Source organism: Heliangelus exortis, chromosome 3 (assembly GCF_036169615.1).
Source record: "Heliangelus exortis chromosome 3, bHelExo1.hap1, whole genome shotgun sequence".
Lineage (NCBI taxonomy): Eukaryota > Metazoa > Chordata > Aves > Apodiformes > Trochilidae > Heliangelus > Heliangelus exortis.
The window spans coordinates 50334443-50353849 of record NC_092424.1 but is presented as its reverse complement, the minus strand read 5'-3'; the positions used below and the strand labels follow the sequence as shown (position 1 = coordinate 50353849).

The window sequence follows — 19407 nt, the reverse complement described above, 5'->3', positions numbered from 1 at the left end:
ACCTCCATTTACTGTGTAGACCACACATGTAAATATCAGAGTACTGGAGAAGCTTGAAGGGGCTTTCCAATACTTCTGCAAGCTGGCTTCTGAATTACCCATTTCTCTTTACAATAAGTATAAGTGAAATGGAAAGTGTTCTCCACATTGCTTGCTCCCAACCACTGCCCCAATATACTTTTAAAAAACAAGCTGTTTCACTGAACATAAAAGTCCTTGGTGAAATAGCAAATAACAGGAAAAGACTAAGTGCAGGCATCACTGGAACAGATGAGTGACAGAATTTCGTAAGGTATGCCTGTGTATACCTAGAGGAACACATACTAGGAAAGAAAACTGTACAAAAAAACTTCAGAGTTCCTAGCTACTTTGTAAACAACGTGTTTCCTTAAATCACTCAATGAAATTTGGTATACTTGTGTAGTTGATATGCGTTTGAGCTCATCCAACAACATCTGAAAGATTTTTATCTGTGGCTCAGAAACCACACTGAGCAAGTTGAAAATCCCCAGTTACACCAACCTGCCTTTGTATCATTTCCTGTGAGATAAGCCTGAAGAACAAACTTACGCAGGCAGCGTGTCTGTGTGCAGACAGGCTTGCATAGCTCATGAAGGAGGATGAAACCTGTCTGACCCAGCTCCTGGAGAGTGACAAACATTGCATGGGACACTCCAGTGCTTTTATAAACAAGCGTGGACCAGAAAAATGCTTTAATGCTGAGAGAAGAGTGGACAGTCTTTTCAAGGAGAGGACAGATGACCAGAGAGTCTCTCTGCTGTGCACAAGGCAAATAACTGAGATTGCACTTTCTTTCTTAACATTTGTATTTTGCTGTTTCTCATCTTTCTCCCACCTAAAGCTGATTGCCTGTTGGATGAGGCTGGGAAGACAGGAGCACCGGGTTTAAAGGAACGTAAGTGGCTGATAAGATGTCACTGACCAGTTCACTTTCCAGCAAACCAGTAACACCAAGCTCTGGAAAAGTTTCCGTGGCAGAGGTGGAAGTGCACCAGAGCAAGCTGGATTTTTTCTGCAAGCTGGGCTATGGTAAGCAGGACATTTGCAAAGTGCTGGACAGCCTGGGCCAAGAGGCCCTGGAGGATGATGTGCTGAAAGAGCTGATTCGGATGGGGAGCAAACCTCAAGCTCTGGAGAGCCAGGCTGAACCTTCCCAGCTAAAACTTGTTGCCCGTGGATCCTGTAGCAGCACATCAGGGGCAAAGTGGCTTGGAGAAGATGACAGCGATTCTTCCAATCACTTCAGAGCCATTGTGATCGATGGCAGCAATGTTGCAATGAGGTAAGCTCTGCTTGCTAAAAGGGATGTCTCTTCCTCTGAAGCTTCTGTATTTTAAAGTTAATGGCTTGAAGTATGCTTTTGCTTCAGGTGAGAGATGCACTGATGTCTTTGATTTGCGATGTATGGAGCTTATTCCTGATTTTTGACTGAAGCGCAGCTCCTAGGGACCTGCTGTCTCTGTGCCCATAAATACACACGGCAAATGCAATCATTGGCTTGCTCTGCATTTTGACCTTTTCTAAGCCAGCAGCTAGCCAACCACTACTGGTTTAGGCAGGATGATTCAGCAGCTCTCTCCTCCTTTTAGTTCACCATTCATGTTCCCCTGCCTTTTCAAATGGGTACCTAGGATTTCTGAATCTAAATGCTGAGGGGTTTCCAGGAAAAACTCATGAGCATATAGACAGAACAGACCAAGCAACCTAAGAAGGAGAGGGAAAATAAAGACAGGTAACTATGGTTCCTAACATCACATTTGTACTGTTTTGACTTGCAAGTAAACCCCAACAATGTCCCCAGCTGCTATATTTTTGTTTGTTTTCAGTTTGGCTTTGTTTTAATGGAAATATGAAGGAACTGATAGTTGACTTGTACTGAAGAGTCTCCTTTCCTTCATAACTCAGATTTTGGGAAATGTCACAGCAACCCATCCTTACATCTCCTAAGCAGTGTCCTGTCACTGTGAAAGCACCCTTACTCTGGGAGAGCCCAGCATATCCGTGTGAATGGAAAGTCCAAAGACAGTGGGTGGGTTGACCTCTGTTTACCTGAGCAATATGAACAGCCAGGGGCCCCCAGCAGCTGATACTCCAGGACATGCTGTCTATCCATCTATCCACTGATTTTGTCTGTTGCCTGGGATGGGATGGCAAAGGGCTTCTTCCTTCATTAGCTTTGGTGTGAGGAGAGATAGAGAGCAAATGGGACGAGCACAGCCAGAGCAACTGGAGACTAAGCAAATCATGCCATCTTCTGGATGAAGGGAGAAAGCCCATCCAAAACCAAAGGGTTCCTCAGTGAGGGCAGTTTATGAGGAGTGAAAAATACATAAAAGCAAAATTACTCAGCCATTGCTGGACCTTGATCTTTGCATATAGGTGCTAGGATCTCCAGCCTCCACTTGCTTTTTAACCCTAGGCCTCCTGTAAGGTGTTCTTTTTGCCTCTCAGCAAAAATAGTGAGCATCCATCCAGGCAGAGTGGCTGAGATGGGCACATACCCCTTCACCATGCTGAGGGCAATGCTACCCCTGACTGGCCATGTTCTCCAGTCTCCTGACACAACCTTGTCCTCAAAGATTTCCCAGGGCTTCCTAAGAGCAGGCAGAGGTAGACAAGGCAGAGGCCAGCATGCTTTCCCAGATGGCAGAAGATGAACCCTTGCCAGTGAGCAGGAGGCCCAGGCTAGGTTGGTAGCTAATGAGACAGTGCATGTTTTGAGCTAGGAGTACTCTGAGAGAGCTCTGAGATCATCTTGCTGCACCAGCCCACACTTGCTAGACCGAGATTATTTAAAATACTTGTCATTATAGGTATGTGCAGCAGGTAGCTTGAGCCAGCATGCTTTCCTAGGCCACACACCCACCTAAATGGGCTTTCAAGAAGCCACATGTGCTTCTGGCATTTGAAATTTAAATATTGTTTTTTGTAGAATGATTTCCAAAATGTGAGTCCAAGAGATGTGTGCTTGCTAGATTATCGAAAGCTGATGTTGTGCTGTGGATTCCTTGTCTTTCACCTAAAAGAACTTAGAGGAAAGTGAAGTATTTTTGAGTTTCAGAAAGGCCAACATTTTACAGTTATTCTCAGCCATCCCCAGCCTCTGTTTTGGTGAAGTTAAAGACTACTTGGATTATAGAGTAGACTATTGAGCCTATCATCACACTGAGCTGATGAAGCCTGGAAGTAGCGCCTTTCCTCTCCTGGATGCCTTTCCAAAGCAGTGCTGAATGGCATTTACATTGGCTAATGGGACAGAGAAGGGCTGTTAACAGAACTCAGGAAAAAGGGATGTTAGATTTCCTTGATGGGAAAACTTCATTATCATCATCATCACCAATAATCATAGAAGTGCAGGAGAAGCAGCATTTCAGGGATAAAGCTGTCCAGGCAGTTGACAGGCAGTTGCCCCTGTGAGGAAAAGCACCTCAAGCATTTGTATTTCTGTCTTAGGCGTGGTGTTTCTGGAGCGTTTCAAGGTTGGTGTAGAGGGCTGCAGGGTTTTGAAAGGGATGCCCCAGGGTAACAAACAAGTGAGTGAGTTGGTGGTCTCTGGTCATCAATCAGCCTATCCATAGAAACTGAATGGCAAATAACCTTGCTTTCAGCAAGTGTCAGTAGTCAAGTGTCTCAGTACACTTTGTATTTCCATTAGATGCAATGAAAAACAGCCATCTGCCACCCCTCCCTGGGAAGCAGGCAGGATGATATTAAAAAAATTAATAGCTAGTAGAAAGCTAGTAGAAAAAAATAAATGGAGTTGTGTTAATATGAAAAGGGAACAGCCCCAACCTTATTCATGCCCACCAAAAAGGTCATCCAGGCTACTTACCTCATTTTTAAGCTGTGATGGGTACAGAGGCCTTTGCCTAGGCCAGTGGAGTCCTGCATTAGGCTCTCTGTTTGGGCAAAGCTGTGGCTGGTCCTGTTTCACAAGCAGGTGGAGATGTGGAGATGTGGCCATTGGCAGTTTGCAAAAGTACTACTTTTGACTAAACTTCTTCCCAAAGGGGCTGGAATTGCACAATTTAAAAAGGAACCACTGCGTGCTAATTACGGATTAGTTGCCAGGATCACAGCAAGACTTGCAGCTTCAGTTTCTGAGATGGGCCCCACTGACCTGTGACACAAGAGCCATAGCCCTCATTGCTGGCAGGAGGGAGAGAGATAGGAGCAAGTCACAACATGTAGTAAAATGAGGCAACCAGGTGCCACTAATTACCAGGTAGTGGGCATGAGCAGGATTAGGGGGCCAATAAAAGGGGAGGCCTGAGGCACAGGTGGGCTTAACACAAGCCCATGCCCACTACCTGGTAATTAGTGGCACCTGGTTGCCTCATTTTACTACAATGACAGGTCATCTATTGTCCATGGGGTTGGGTGGGAAAGGTGACTGATAGGAGCCAGCCTGGTGCCTGGGAACACACATTCACCACACAGGGAGAATGAACAGCTTTGAAGCCCCTGCTCCATTGCACTGCAGACATTGGTGCTCAGTTGTGTTGACACTGCTGCATGCCATGCCTGTACATGATGCTTTAGATACAAGATACACTTTCCCCAAGCTCGGCTGCAGCAATACAGCAGTACCTGGGCTAAGTGCTAATGCTGTGAAACAGTCCCAGGTGCCTCTTTTCACTTGTCCCGTTCGGCCTTTTGGCCAAATCGCTTCTCCTTGAGTGCTTTACCTGCTGCACTGGGGATACATCTGGAATTACTTTCTTAAAGTTGACAGGGTTGTATATATGAGCCCTCAATGCAGGCTGCTGTTGAACTTTGAGTTGTGGCATTGAAGATGTACCTAGACTTCCTTTTAAAGGCAGTTATCTGAAAAAGTCAATGGCACATTCAGGTTACCTATCCAGGTGACTACATATCTATCCTGATTACATCCCTTAAAACCAACAAAACAATACCTCTAGAATGAAGTTTAAATTCATTGAGCACTTCAGACCATTTATTTTTGGTGTTCTTGTTTAAGACTTCTTATTACATAGGTAGCTATTAATAAACAACCAACAACCAGATTTCCTCCTCCAAACTACACTATACTTCATTTGTGGTCACCATGTCAGCATGGACGTTTGCATTAGGTATAAGATGGAGCTTTGATTATCAGGCTGATGTAGGCAGAACCTAGACTTGATTTCCTGGGGGATGGTAGTGGAAGAGGAATTTAAGACTGTGCCATTGTCTGGTCTGCCTCTGCAATTAAGTGCAGTAACCGAGAGAGTAATTTACAAGTATGTTTTGCAAAAGTGGAATCCTGAGTGAGACTATAATGATAATACCCAGAAAGCTCGAAGTACAAGGATGAGGTACTTGTGAGGGCATTTATCCATTTTAGGGCTTGGTGAAGAGTTTATTTTTGTTTCCTTGTGCAGAGGTAATTAACAATTTACTTTCCTTTACAGATGCTCTGCACTGTAGTAGAATTTTAGAAAAGAGAATGACAAGCAGTAAGAACTTTCAACAGGGGAAGGAGAAACTCCCCTAATTCCCCCTAGGATACCACCCCTAATTGTTTTCCTTGAGGTTGTTTTCTGTGTCTTGCTCTGAATATTGATAATTCTACAGAATGCACCTTGCCTGCATCTGCTACATTGCCTGCTCTGGGGAGGTCCTTTCTGTGCAACAAAGACAAAATCCACTGACTTAGAACAAAATAAAGATGGACCTGAGGTGTCTGGGGCCATCTCCACTCAGGACTTGTCCCTTTTTTTGGTGTCCTCAGTTAGGTTCTCCGTATTTCCCATCCTTCCTCTCACAGTTTCCTTTTCCCCATAGTTTGACTCTATTTCCTAAAGAGGTCAAGCAGCAGAATGACCTGTGATCACACTTGCAGCCATTAAAATCCCTAATGCCACTCTTCCCACAGAAGAAAATTCCCACATTTTATTTCTCATAGGAGAGCCTTGTTGGTTTCTGCTTGTGCTGGAAAAAACTCTCACTCTCAAAAAATTATTGGACAAGGTGTGAGAAGGAGCTTAAGATCTTGCTGGTACTTTTGGATTGAAGTCCACCCAGATAGAAGGGAAGGGAAGGAGGCATGTCATAGAAACAGGGGATAGGATCCCTCTGGTTTTATGTATCCAAACTGCTTCAGACAATGAGTTTTTGGTTCCACTGAACACCACACTGGTGTCTGGTTCTGTTCAACCAGGGAATCCTGCCATATGGTTTTCTTGGATACTGATAAATGACACAAAAGCTGTTTGTTTTGGTTTTTTCATTACTGACTCAGTTAAAGTGAACTGGAAGCTTTGCCTCACCATCCTCCTTTTTTAAAATATATATAGCCATGGAAACAGAGAGGTATTCTCCTGCTGGGGGATCCAGCTGGCAGTGGATTGGTTCCGAGAGAGGGGACACACCTACATCAAGGTTATTGTACCACTCTGGAGAAAGGAGCCCCCTCGACAAGACAATCCCATTGCAGGTATGTAACCATCCATCCCAGGCACCATTTGGCAATCATCAGGTGCAGTTCGGAGGCAGGGGCATGAAGAATCCAGTACAGTTTTGCCCTGTAAAGACAAGCACAGTGTGTTGTGCATCAGATTTCCATCCTTAAATTATTCATTAATTTATTGCCATATGCTCCAGGTTAGCAGCTAAACCAAAGGTGGCAGTAGCCAATGCATTTACCATTACCTGACTTTTATCTGGTAGCCTGTTACTCCACTAGAGGAACTACATGGGTTGCCCTTCCAGGAGAAGGAAATGCAGCTGCAGTCTGTGGAGGGCTGCAAGGTTTACTTTGTCTAGAAACAGAGCTACCAGATTTGTGCCAGCATCTTAGTGTCTGCAAATGAGGAAGCTGAGGTTCCACATTTCTGCATAGCAGAAATGACAGAAAGTCAGAATGTCTTCAATAGCAGCAAAGTAAGATAGTTAGTTAATTAGTTTATTTGTTATTTATTCTACCAGCCACATTTTATCTGATAACAGGGTTGGTTATGAGCCTTCTATTATCTAGTAGAGTAAAAAGGGAACTTTCAGCATTTGCAAGTGCTTCAGCATATCTCTGGTTTAGAATTCAAGGCATCATTTTACAAATAAGAGTTAAAAGTAAAGGTTTTACAAGTAGATGCTTTCTTAAAAGACATATTTATTTTTTATTATCAATTATTATAAATTTTTAAAATCAAAATTATTATCAAATTATTATCAAATATTATTTATTATAAATTATTTATTTTATTATTATCAATTTGCCAAATTACCACCAGATACTAGAGGATCTGAAAATCACAACGCTGTAAGCTGAAACATCTTCAGAATTCTTGCAGATTTCTAGCACCCGGTCATTATTAATTAATTATTTTTGCTTTTACATTTTTTTTCCCCCTTTTTTTGTGGCTGCCAACCACCCCACCAGATCAGCACATTCTCGAGGAGCTTGAAAAACAATCGATCCTTGTGTACACCCCATCCCGGAAGGTGAAAGGCAAGAGAGTAGTGTGCTACGATGATCGCTATATAGTGAAGGTTGCTTATGAAAAAGATGGAGTCATTGTTTCCAATGACCACTACCGGGATCTCCAGAATGAAAACCCCGAGTGGAAATGGTTTATTGAGCAGCGACTGCTCATGTACTCCTTTGTCAGTAACAGGTAAGAGGCAGCTGTTATTAAACAAGCTTGAATTGAAACATTATGGGCCAGGTCAGCTCCAACATCAGTGCACCTCCCACTGATTGATAGCAGAGTACAACAGTATTTTTCTGAAAGGTATTTACCTCAACTTTTCTTACCTCGTTTCTTTAGTTTCTGCTCCCTCAGCTTTGGTCTTCAGTGCCCCATATAGCTCTTCAGTGAACTCTGTTTGAATGGCAGCATTAGTGACCAGCTTTGCTTCATTTCAGTCCCAACTGGGATGCTAAACCAAAGCTTGGAATCTCGTAATTTCTATTTCCTATAGAAACAGAATTTAAATACATGAGAATAGGCTGGCTATCTGGCAGTATTTCTAATTCCCTCACAAGGCAGAGCAGCACTTTTTACCACGCTTTTGAAAGCACAACTTCCTAGAAGAAGAGAGACAAGGAGCTGGTATTTCTGACCCTCAACCTTCCCACTGGGGAAGGTTTTATTTGAGGTACCAGTATGGTGTGAGGCTGAGCTATATGCTCCACAGTCTGTAGACAATAGACTTGCTTGAGTTTCCTCACATCTATTTCAGAAACTTCCAACCTGGCAGAAACCTCCTTTCACTGCAGCTGTCAGTCTGGCTGGGAAAATGAACTTGGAGCCATCCAGATGCACAGACGGGTGTGAGCGGAGAAGCTGCCTCACACAGCAGCACACTCCATGGGTCAGATGGAGATGAGGCTCTACCACCACAAAAAACAAAAATCCATGGCTCTGGGTTTCAGTTTCCCTGTAATATTGTTCACAGAAATTCAGTCACTGAACACCACTATAATGTGTTTTTTTAAATTCTAGTCCGTTATCTACAACTACCATCAGGCTCCTTCCCTAGTTACTAAGGGGATACAAATATTTATATGGTATTTTCCTATTTCCTAGGGATTTTCAGAACCCTTCCCTTGGAAAGTCTAGCTGTTACTGTGAAGCCTGTCTGAACAATTTCAGCAGGACCTTTTTGCAGTGCTCTATATCCTTATAACGAAATAAGCAAATCCCTTGAGAGCTTGTGATTCCTTCTACCTGAGAGAGAGTTTTTCATGGGTGAATGTGGTACAGATTCGTTTACAAACAAGTCGAGAGATGCTAATTAGTTTTCTTCCTCAAGCACCACATTCAGGTACTGGCAGAAGAATATTTATTTGAACATTTCAGGCCATGTAGCAGGAAGTCTTTATTGAATCCCTGGAAAAGGTTGGGCTTGTTTATCACACCACATTCATCATCAACTGTAGCTCTGAACTACCTGCTGGCTTTTTAATCCTCATTCTCCTACAAGTATTTAGTATGAGAAAATTGAGTGTGCCATGGAAGGGAGCTGATGGTGAGGATCACAGTCTGGGGACCACAGAGAGTTGGCTGCTGCTTCAGAGAAAAAGGGAGCAATGCTGCAATGGTTGGGGCTGTTGGCTGGCCAGAGCAATGTCAAGCTGTCATGCTTTCTAGATGGGTTGAGTTAATAGGAAAAAACAACTGAAGCTGAAGCCTTGTTGTCTTGGTAGGCAGGAGGGCACTGTGTCTAGTAAGGCAGCCTGACTCCTGAAGGACAGGCCACAAAAGGATCACAAGGATTTTCTGTCCTGACCTTGTGCCACAAGCCATGATGGCACTTCAGCCTCAAAAGCTCAAAGTATTTTTGTTAGCCCTGTGACTTTTTCCTCTTCCAGGTTTATGCCTCCTGATGATCCGTTAGGCCGGCATGGACCCACTCTTAGTAACTTCCTCAGCAAAAAGCCAGTGTTTCCTGAACCAAAATGGCAGCCTTGTCCCTATGGTGGGTTTCTCTCCATGCCGTGACCTGCCACCCTTCCTCCTTCTGCCCCTTTTGCACAGGGGTATTTTCCTTCAGCTACGGGCAAGCGCTGCTGCCGTGTGCTGGCCTGCTTTGGGTGGCAGGGCCCTGGGTCAGGGCTGCTCAGATGGGTGATGATGCTGCTTTACTCTTCTGCTTATGTGGCTTCAGCCTCAGCAGAGGCAGCTGCTGGTCCTGGCTGTGCTGACCCCCGGCTTGCACACACTCTTCACTTTGCAGAGTGGATATGGATTGTAGCACTTGGGGAAGGTTACCCAAACACTTTTCCTTTCTCCCCTTGCAATAACTCCCCAGTAATGTGGAGGTTTCTCAGTGGTAAATCCCTATACCATTCTTTAAAGCAACCCTTTGCAGCAGTGGGTCTCCCAGCCCCCTGCATGCAGCAGCTAGAACATAAATCTATTTCAGAAACTTCCAACATAGCAGAAACCTCCTTTCACTGCAGCTTCACCCTGCTATTTATGGCAGCAATATTTAAATCTGGGGTCAAAAGTACTGAACTGGGAAAGAGCACTTCCCCTCTTTACTGTCTGCTCACCACCCCCCTGCAAATGCACAGCGCTGGAGAGAAGTGATGAGCTTGTTGTTAATCAAAACAAGTGCCAGGGACAACCCCCTGTTTGACTTCTGTTTTTCACTCTTTCAGGTAAAAAATGCACCTATGGCAATAAATGCAAATTTTACCACCCAGAGAGACTACGTCAAGCTCAGCTCTCAGTTGCTGATGAGCTCAGGGCCAAAATAAAGGTCCCATTAAGCATGTGGAAAGAGGAGGAGCAGTGCAACCACTTGCCATACAGGAGCAGAGGAGAGCCTGAACTGCCCGACGCCTGCACAGAAACACCGCGGGAAGCCAGGGGCTCTGCAGGGGCTTCCTGCTACCCACGGTGGTCCCGAATGAGCTATCCTGAGCAGGTGGCTGGCACCTGGGCCGGTGGCTCCAACTCTGACCTGGGGCTGGCCCCGTGGTTGCTGCAGGCAGAGCTGCTGCAAGAGCACCCGCTCCTGGAGGAGATGTCAGCGCTGTGCATCGGTGATGATGCCTGTGGCTACACTCGGTCCATCCAGATCCGTCAGAAGAGAGAGGTGTCAGACAGCCCTCCTCACTGTGATGACCCCAGGCCCAGCCCATACTCACTTCATTGCCCCCACAGGTTGGACCACACCTGCTTACTGGGATGTCCTTTCCAGCAGACGGTGCTCCCACCAGGACGGGGTGGGATGTGCCCAGACTGCAGTTGGCCCCGGGAGTGCTGCAGCACGCACAGGATGGGGCAGAGGAGCTGCTGTGGCCCCCCTCGTGGTGTTCAGCACAAACTGGCCCTGGAGACTCAGCACCATGTCTTGCCACAGTCCAGGGCTCTTCCCCCTGCCCCGTTTCACTTGTACAGCCAGCAGCACGGTGTCCCCAGCCAGCCCCTGGGGCAACCCTTCCTATTAGACTCCAGCGAGGGGCTGGGCTTCTTCCAGAAAGGCCATGCTTACCCTGGTGCCCCTAACAGTGGCTACTGGCCCACCCCAGCTGCAAGGCCACCCTCTGCCCAGCAAGCAAACACACACAGGGAGCTGTGCTCCCTTTTCCCTAATGGGGAGGTGAATCACATCATGGCTTTGTACCCCAATATCAAGGATGTCGCTAGCTTGACTTTACTGATTCAAAGGCACAGAAATTTGTGAGGCCTCCAGCTCAAACCTTTCCCAACAAGCACAAGTCCCAGGATAAATAAAGATGCTACACTGAGGTTTAACCAAGTGTTATTGAAGGGCTTTAAGGCAAGGGTTACAGCTGTTCCAGGAGCACATCAACCAGCAATGGGGCATCAAGTCAAAGCAAGGGGTGCTGGTCACTAGTGGGATCTCATTCAACTCCCGTGAAAGTGCATGGGACGGCTCAGGGTAACTGGGATGCCACCATTTGAACCTCACTTGTTCAGGTCCGGGTTCAGGATGACAGAGATCTTGACTGATGCTTTTAAACACTAGATATGTTTCTTTAAGTCCCAGTCTGTTGTTAATTACTGTAAAAGAACCATGCTCCATAGTCCCCAGTAAAGGGCTCTCCGGAGACAACCCCTGAGTACTGGCTCAGCTGCCATGAAAAGTAATCTGGCCTATTTCCCCTACCTCAGGACTCTGCCTTCTGCTAGAAGGCACCTTTGAGTCCATATTATAGCCCAATACAGCTCCAGCCCTGTGTCAGTAAGCTTTCAAACATACATCTCATGTTGATAAACCAATGCTTTGAACACAGGGAGCCACAAGCAGAGGTGGCAGCAGTGCACCAGGGCACCTAACAACAGCTGCAAGCACATTGCTCAGGGATCACACTCAATGGAAGCCAAATCAGGGAAATAACCTTCAGCAGAAGTCTTGATGTGGGCTGAGGGTTTGGGGAAGTTAATTCAAAAAAGAAGAGACCCAGATGATGTCAACAGGAAAAAATCCAACAAAACAAATTCAACAACTTTAAAGCACCTCTGTTGTATTGAGCAAGAAAACTGTTGTTGACTTAACCCTTAATTGTGCAGTCCCATAAGGTAACTATACAGCTGATTTCTGATTACAAAATCTAAACTGTGTTCTGCTGGAACATGTTTGATTTTCAGTAAGCTGTAAAGCTGTGAATCTCTGCATTATTTCACTGAATTCTTTAGGTTGTAATTAAAATATTAAGGTTAATCCTGAAAGTTTTTGGCATTATACCAAAGTTTATGTATGTCAGTATGACATGTTTTAAAAATGTTTTAACACATTCTAAAATGGTCATCTAGAATAATTTTATCCAAATATTGTTGCATTTAAAAAAATTTTTTTCATTCCACTAAGCACTGAAGCTTCAATCAAGTCCCACGTTTGGGTGGGATTTACAAATCATCAGGCCCTGCAGTAATTCTTCTTCAGTAAGTAAGGTTCTTCTCTGAAGTCCAACCAGACATGTTGGTCTCAGGCAGGAATTCAACATGGCCCTCACTGACAATTCTGAATTCTTTCAAAAAGGTGACCAAGGAGTAGTAACTTACTTTAGTGTCATTACCATGATGTATTTTTTTCAGGTAGGGATAGTTTGACCTGTTTCCCTCTGAAAATTATCATCAGCTTTTTTTTTTTTTTTTTGGTGGTGGTGTTTAAAGAATCTTTGGGAAATAAGATAACAATATCATTTCAGTCTCTTGTGGCCACTGTGCTGGCTCCAAGATATTCTAATTTGGAGTTTGAAAGTGTGATTTATCTTCACAGAACATGACGGTTTTTTTCCATGCATCATGATTTTTCCTCTAATTGTTGTCATAATATACATATAGTATAACAGGATCAACAGAATGACTTAAAAATTTACCCACTGCATATTACATTAGAACAAAATGAGATCAGAAATTACATTACAACAAAACTATGGAATAAATGCCCTTCTGAATTGCCTTGAAAAGTATTTAAGTTCTACAGCCATCATTAATTGCTCTGAAGTTTGCCATGCACCACTCTTAACACATCAAAATGACCTGAGACATTTAATGGGTTAACTGCCTGCATTGTGCCTGTACCAGGCCAGGTTCAGTGGCTTGCCTAAAACCTTGTGCCAGAGCCTTCCCAGCTACTGCTGTATACATATATCCTGCTGTACATATACACATACACACACACACACACATATATATATACATACACACTTGCAGACAAAATATGATAGAGAGCAGAAAAATACCTTCAATGTACTAAGCCAGAGGAAATCCCAAAGGCAGAATTCTGAAAACACAGACCTGGCAATGGGGCAAGATGTAACTGTATTTGTCAACATTTATTTTTACATCTGGAATGTACATTATGTATTTCAATACAAAAATAACTTAAAATCTACAGGAAAGTTGGCATGCTGCTTTTATAGAGTGCCCTCATCTTGCTAGAGATGTGTATAAGCTTTTTTCCTCTTCCTCTGAGGATGCTGAGGAATTTGGTGGTCATTCAAAACCCTTTCTTGGTGTTCAGTAACTTATTTTTCTTTCAGTTCTGTCTTACTGTGGAATCTTCCAGTAAAACACATAGAATGTGCCTTCTGCTGAGAAAGTGCCTGAAGAAATAAATCAGCCTTTGGCACTTGACAGAACTAGATTGCTCTTGGCTCTTTTCACCGGAGGATTTTTCTTTCTCACAGAGCTTTTATTCACAGGGCAGCACAGCAGTGATGCTGCATTGCTGTGTGCTTGGGAGGAGCTCTGCTGCTGGCCCGGAGCCTACAGAGAGCACAGGATGCTGCATCATTTCATGGCATCACAAGCACCTGGGACTCAGGACTCCCTCCTGCAGAGCCTTTTGCATTTTTCCAAGACAGGAGGATTTCTTTTTGGCTTTGTCAGCTCCTGAGGTAAGGGAATGGGCTGCTAAGAGGAAAGAGCAGGCAGCTTTTGCACAGACAGGGTAGGAGGCTCGTGTTATTTAGTGCCTCTGTGGTGACACATTCGAGCCCAGCTTTTGCTGCCAAGTTGAAAATGAATCAATAAATCCCAACAGGCTCAGAAAGCCCTGAATGTTCTTTACTTTTTTGATTGCCAAGCCTCTTTTAGGAGAAGACTGAAGCAATGGGAGCAATCCTCCAAGCTGCTTTCCTGAGGGAGATTTACAGAAATGCCAAATAAGTTTTAAGATTTAAAAAAAAAAAAAAAAAAAAAAAAAAAAAAAAAAAAAAAAAAAAAATTAGAAGAGACATAAAAGAAGGTCCTCCTGCCTTCTCTGCTTTCACCCTTTCCCAGAAAGTTGGGAAGCCACAGACACCCTCCTTTGTGAGAGGCTGGGGAAACTAGATGCCAGTATTTCACTGAAAATGTTGGTTAGAAGTCACCCCTGCAAACAGCTTCCCAGTGTAAACAGGGGGAAAAAGAGAAAAGAGTGGTCCTCTGGTCCTGGGCAGCTCACACTACCATCTTCTCACCTCTTCCTAAATATAGAGATTTCTGCCTAACAGAACATTTGGTGACAAATCTACTAATTTAGCAAGCTTAGATACCATCAAAACTAATGCAATAAGATGGTTTATGAAGTAGATCATAATCTTGCTCTGTATCAAACACATTTGCCAGGTGCTCTGAAAAGTTTTGCTAGTATTTTAACTCTCTTCCTGTAAGAGCTGGTATAATTTATAATCAATCAAACATTTGAACTTATCACAAGCAAATAAACACAGCAAGATAGGCTTCATAGCTTCTCTCCTTCTGAAAAGTAGATTGCTAGAGAAGAGCAAGCAAGCCCTGGACTTCACCAGGTGTGTTAGACCACCTCTCCAAGTCAATAAAAACCCCAAAGGCAGTGGTGAAAGTTTTTGACAGACTCCTAAGCTGGGCACAGGTACTTTACATACTTATATGTAAGATAACAATTTGGATCTCACTTTTCACCTTTTGCATGGACTTTCAGAACACCACAGTTTCTCCTGCAGCTGTAACTCATTTATTCTGTTGCCATAAGCCCTTTGCTTCTCTGCCTCAGGGTACATCTTCTCTATTTTCACTCACGTACATACAAGACTGCTGTTGTATTTACTTACCACTTGTTGGTGGGACTGGGATGCTTTAAACTCTTCTGAAAAACAGCACAGTTCACTATTAGAATTTTTCCCCCTTTTTTTTTTTTTTTTTTTTTTTTTTTTTTTTTTTTTTTTTTTTTTTAATTAAAAAAAATTATTTTCACAGCATTGTTTGGTTTTGTTTTTTTGATCCTTGACATGGATCCCTTTAGCCTGGCAGAGATTTGATATGCTCAAGCTCTTCTCCCATCCAGCCTTGAGGCAAAAGTTGTTTGGGGAAGGAAATGGAGGCAAAGTTACAGCCACATGTTCTTGTGCTGACTTCATTCATCTTTCTCCTCTCTAAGGATCAAATGGGATGCTAGCAGAAACTCAGCACCCTTCACTCCCTTAAATCCTACTGAAAAGCAACACTTATCCTTCACCTGCCACAACCAAAGTAGCACATTTTGAGGTAACTAACACCACTGGCTTTGTACAGAAAATGGACATTAAGACACTGAATGGCAAAATAAATTTATATACCAGAAGCACACAGCAAAGCATGAATGGCATTAAACACAGTAAACTGGACAAATGGAAGCAAATTTTCTCATAGAAAAAAATCTAACTCAGATTAAAAATCTAAATCAGATTAAAGAAACATAGAGGTGGGTAGAAGCAAGCATTGTATGTTACTTAAGGTAAAACTATTGCCATGCAAAGTAAAATTCAGAAGGGTGGCTCTCATTCATCTGCAGTGGGGTTCAGCTCTCCCCTGTGATTATCAGTTGGCTGAGTTTGATATCCATACTGAAAGGGCTTCAGCCAGCCAAGGAAACACCTAAATAAGAAATGGCATCAACTACAGTAACCTAATGAACATGAGGACAAGACAGATCCCTGGTGATGTGGTTTCCAGATGAGATCCAGCTTTACTACAGGAATAGTGGTCTCTTTGCACCATCAGCAGAAGAGCTGCAGAGACACAAGAAGTGTCTAAAAACACAGAGGATCAGCCAAGGCTTGTGAAAGGGGGTATCAGGAGAAGCACAGAGACCTGGGGAGGTTTTTACAACTTGAAATGGTCAATGGCAAAAGGCACTTCATAAACAAAACCACATTCTGGAGCTCCAGGGAAACCAAAGGCATAAATGCCACGATAGCCTGGCAAAGGCTGCAGTCCACCCGATCACCACTCCAAAAGCGGAGCTAAAGAAATTTTAGCTGGGAAGCAAACTTGACTACGATTTGTTATTGCCAAAAAATACACAGCCATTGGCAGACAATTCTAAAATGTTACTCAAAACTATCATCGGAATGAGAAATACCGAGTTCTCCCCACAGGAGGTCCTGTTAGGAAGAGACTGAAGGGAATACAGAAGCTTGTAAAAATGTTATTTCCAGCAGGGAAACATTCTTAGAGAAGAACTTCAGCATCTGAATATCCTTTTTCTCATAACATAATATATGACATGTGGTGGAACTGGAGCCCTGGCTTCACTTGGAGAAGCAGATGGAAGATCTTTAAACCCTTAGAACATCTTTCTTAGGTTACATAGGTCATATTTAAGCCTTGCAGAAGAAGAAAAAGTGAGTGTCAGTTTAAGATGAAGTAAAAGTAACAATATCATGGAAAAAAGAGGCAGAGAATTTAAGTTCTGGATGAGTAAAAAAATACTTTCCAGTGGTTATTTCTGTTCATCACTTATGATATTGATCTGCAACTGGGGATGGTATTTGGGAGACACTGTCTAGGTTAGCCTCTGCAGTTTGCTCTTTAATGTTCTAGTGCTTGTATTTTGTCCAAGAGAGCTTAATGCTGCTGTCGAAAGAAAAAGTCTAAACAGGGAAGTGGAATGCCTCTAGGAAATGTCCAGCAGTTGGCATCTCTACACTGCTCATCTACTGGCATCTATTCCTGCTCAGCCTGCAGGAATGTGTTTTTTAAAAAACATGATGGTCAAAGCTCACCACAAGGTGTCAATGTGGTATCACTACAAACAGGGTTTGTTCCTCCAGGGCTGACAACTTCCACCAGCCAGTCAGTCCCATCCACTTGCACAAATCCCACCTGCAAGGGCACTCCAAGCGCCCTTCAGGAACTTTTCCATGGAAAAAACAGGAGAGGGCATCAGGCGCCAGGGAGCTGTGCAGTGGGGTTACGGCTCTGCTCAGCACGGGAGAAGAGCTTGGCCTGGGCTTCCGAGGCAGGGAGTTCTTTCTCCTGCAGGTTGGAAGGAATTCATGTACCCCCAGGAGGGGCTTGATCACCCCTGGCTGAAGGGATTCCACTGCCTTCCTAAGGGGAGCAGGAGGACTGTGTCACTGAGCGTTTACGTGGCATCTCAGCTTTAGCCCCTGTTTCATGGATAAGCAGCCCTAGAAGAATGAACACAAGGCAGCTCAGACCCTCTCAGAAGCTGCAGCACTGTGGCAGGCTGATCACTTGAGTAACAGATTTCATAAAGGGAGCATTTTACAAAATCCAACCTTTATTTTGTGGTGGTTTTTTTTTTTTTTTCCTTCCCCCTTCTCACCTGCAGTTCAAGCTAAGGCTGTCCTGACATCAGCAGCTCAGGATTTACCTTGGCTGGGGCCCAGGCACTGCTGCCAGGCTTCCCTTTCAGGGCACTGGCCCAGGGAAAAGTCACTTGGGGTCAAGTTTAGAGTTCCAGGTTGGCACATTCTTAACGCAAGCCAAAAATAAGTGCGAATGGGGATCAATTTTATGAATTTGCTGAGCTGCCAATTATATTTTAAAGCTGAAATCTGAAACTAGGTTTACCAACTGGGTAAGTATCACTGCCAACCCTTAGACAGAAATTAATTGGGAAAATGCTTACTCTGTGAGTCCAGAGAGCATCGCCTTACAGGCCTTATCTCTGAAGTCTTTCCAGGTGTGCTTTGGCATTAATTGTCACTTTCAACACAGAGGATTTTAATGAATTGAATTCTTACCTTGCATGTGTGTCAATCAAAAGTTAAGCAGAGATACAAGTATTCCAGACATACAAATGTAAGGCAGTATGGGGGGAAGGGGTGGAAGCTTCTTCCAAAGCAGTTGAAATTGCCACAGTTTCCTGTTCGTTCTTTTAACACGTTCGTTCTTTCCTTGCATTCTTGGGGAGCAGGGTCATGCACTCACATCCTTGTAAAACCAAAAATAAAATGCTCCACTAGCTAGGCAGAGGCTGGATGTGCACCCACAGCACATAGAAGCTTGAGCTCACAGCTATTTGAAACATGCTTGCAGCTTACTAAAGACACAAATAAACACCCTTGGGTCCTGCTATCACATCCCTAGAGCAGCAGCAATGCTGGATGAAAGGCAGGATTTCCCAAGACTCTTGGTGCAGCCTGTATTTGCCCACAGGCAAGCAGCTGCTTCCCAGTGCTTGGCCATCCTCTGTTTAATTTATTCAGGCCTTCTTTAAATACTGCATCTGTGGTACCCAGCAGAGCTCAAAATGTAGCTTTTTTATATTCTAGAAATGCAGACAGCCCCGTCCTTTGCACGTACCTTGCTGACAGATACTTCTACACTTTGCTTATTTTTAGTAAAATTGCTCTCATGAGACTGCCATGGTGGAAGCAAAGACTGCAAGAGGAAGCAGAAACAAATATCTCTTAAACAGTGAAGTTGAAAACCTACTGGACTGTAGAGGGTATTAAATTTCAAGCTATATAAATCCACTGGGAAACTTCCAGAGCAAATCTTCTGGAAGACACAGATGCTGCTATGATATCTGTATCAAAGTCAGGTTATATTGCAAAGATACAGAGCTGGGACACAGGAGGGCCCACAACCCAGGCTACATGCAGGGTTTCACTGGAGCATCCCTGGGGATGGTGCTGTGGCCCTGCCTGTAAACATAGCTCTCCAGTTCACATCATCAGAAGTGCAGGGTAATCTGCAGGGAAAGCTGCTCACAGCTGAAAGCAAAGGTTCCTACAGGCTGGCCTGGATGTGATTCTGAGCAAAGCAGGAAACACTGGCTCCCCTCCTGCCCACTCAGAGGCCAGACAGAGCTACATGAGGTTGGGAGTACAATAAACCATTGTTAGCTCAGGGCTGACTCCACAGCCTGTGTGCATTGCATCAAGCCCTGCACCATCACAGAACCACAGAACTGTCACAGTTGGAAAAGACCTCTAAGATCACTGCGTCCAACTATCAACGTTCCTCCTGAAGAAAAAATATATATTGATATCTTTATCACCCACTAGAGATTGTCCTGAAGTGCCTCATCTACACAGTTTTTATATTTCCAAGGATGGTGACTCCACCACCTCCTTGGGCAGTCCATTCCAACACCAAACTACTCCCTCAGTAAAGAAATTCTTCCTCAGATCCAGTCTAAACCTTCTCTGGTGCAACTTCAGGCCATTTCCTCTACTCCTATCATTGTTCACTTAAGGGGCCAGCA

The 19407-nt window shown here is 44.0% G+C and overlaps 1 protein-coding gene across 1 annotated transcript; it reads left to right on the top strand.

Moving 5' to 3' along the window:
• The first annotated feature begins 384 nt into the window (after positions 1–384).
• On the top strand, positions 385–11884 carry ZC3H12D (zinc finger CCCH-type containing 12D). The gene is made up of 5 exons (XM_071740540.1): positions 385–1303; positions 6321–6460; positions 7403–7637; positions 9338–9444; positions 10130–11884. Exons 1-5 carry the CDS (start codon positions 933–935, stop codon positions 11158–11160), a joined length of 1884 nt encoding a protein of 627 aa, XP_071596641.1. The 5' UTR covers positions 385–932; the 3' UTR covers positions 11161–11884.
• Positions 11885–19407: the final 7523 nt, after the last annotated feature.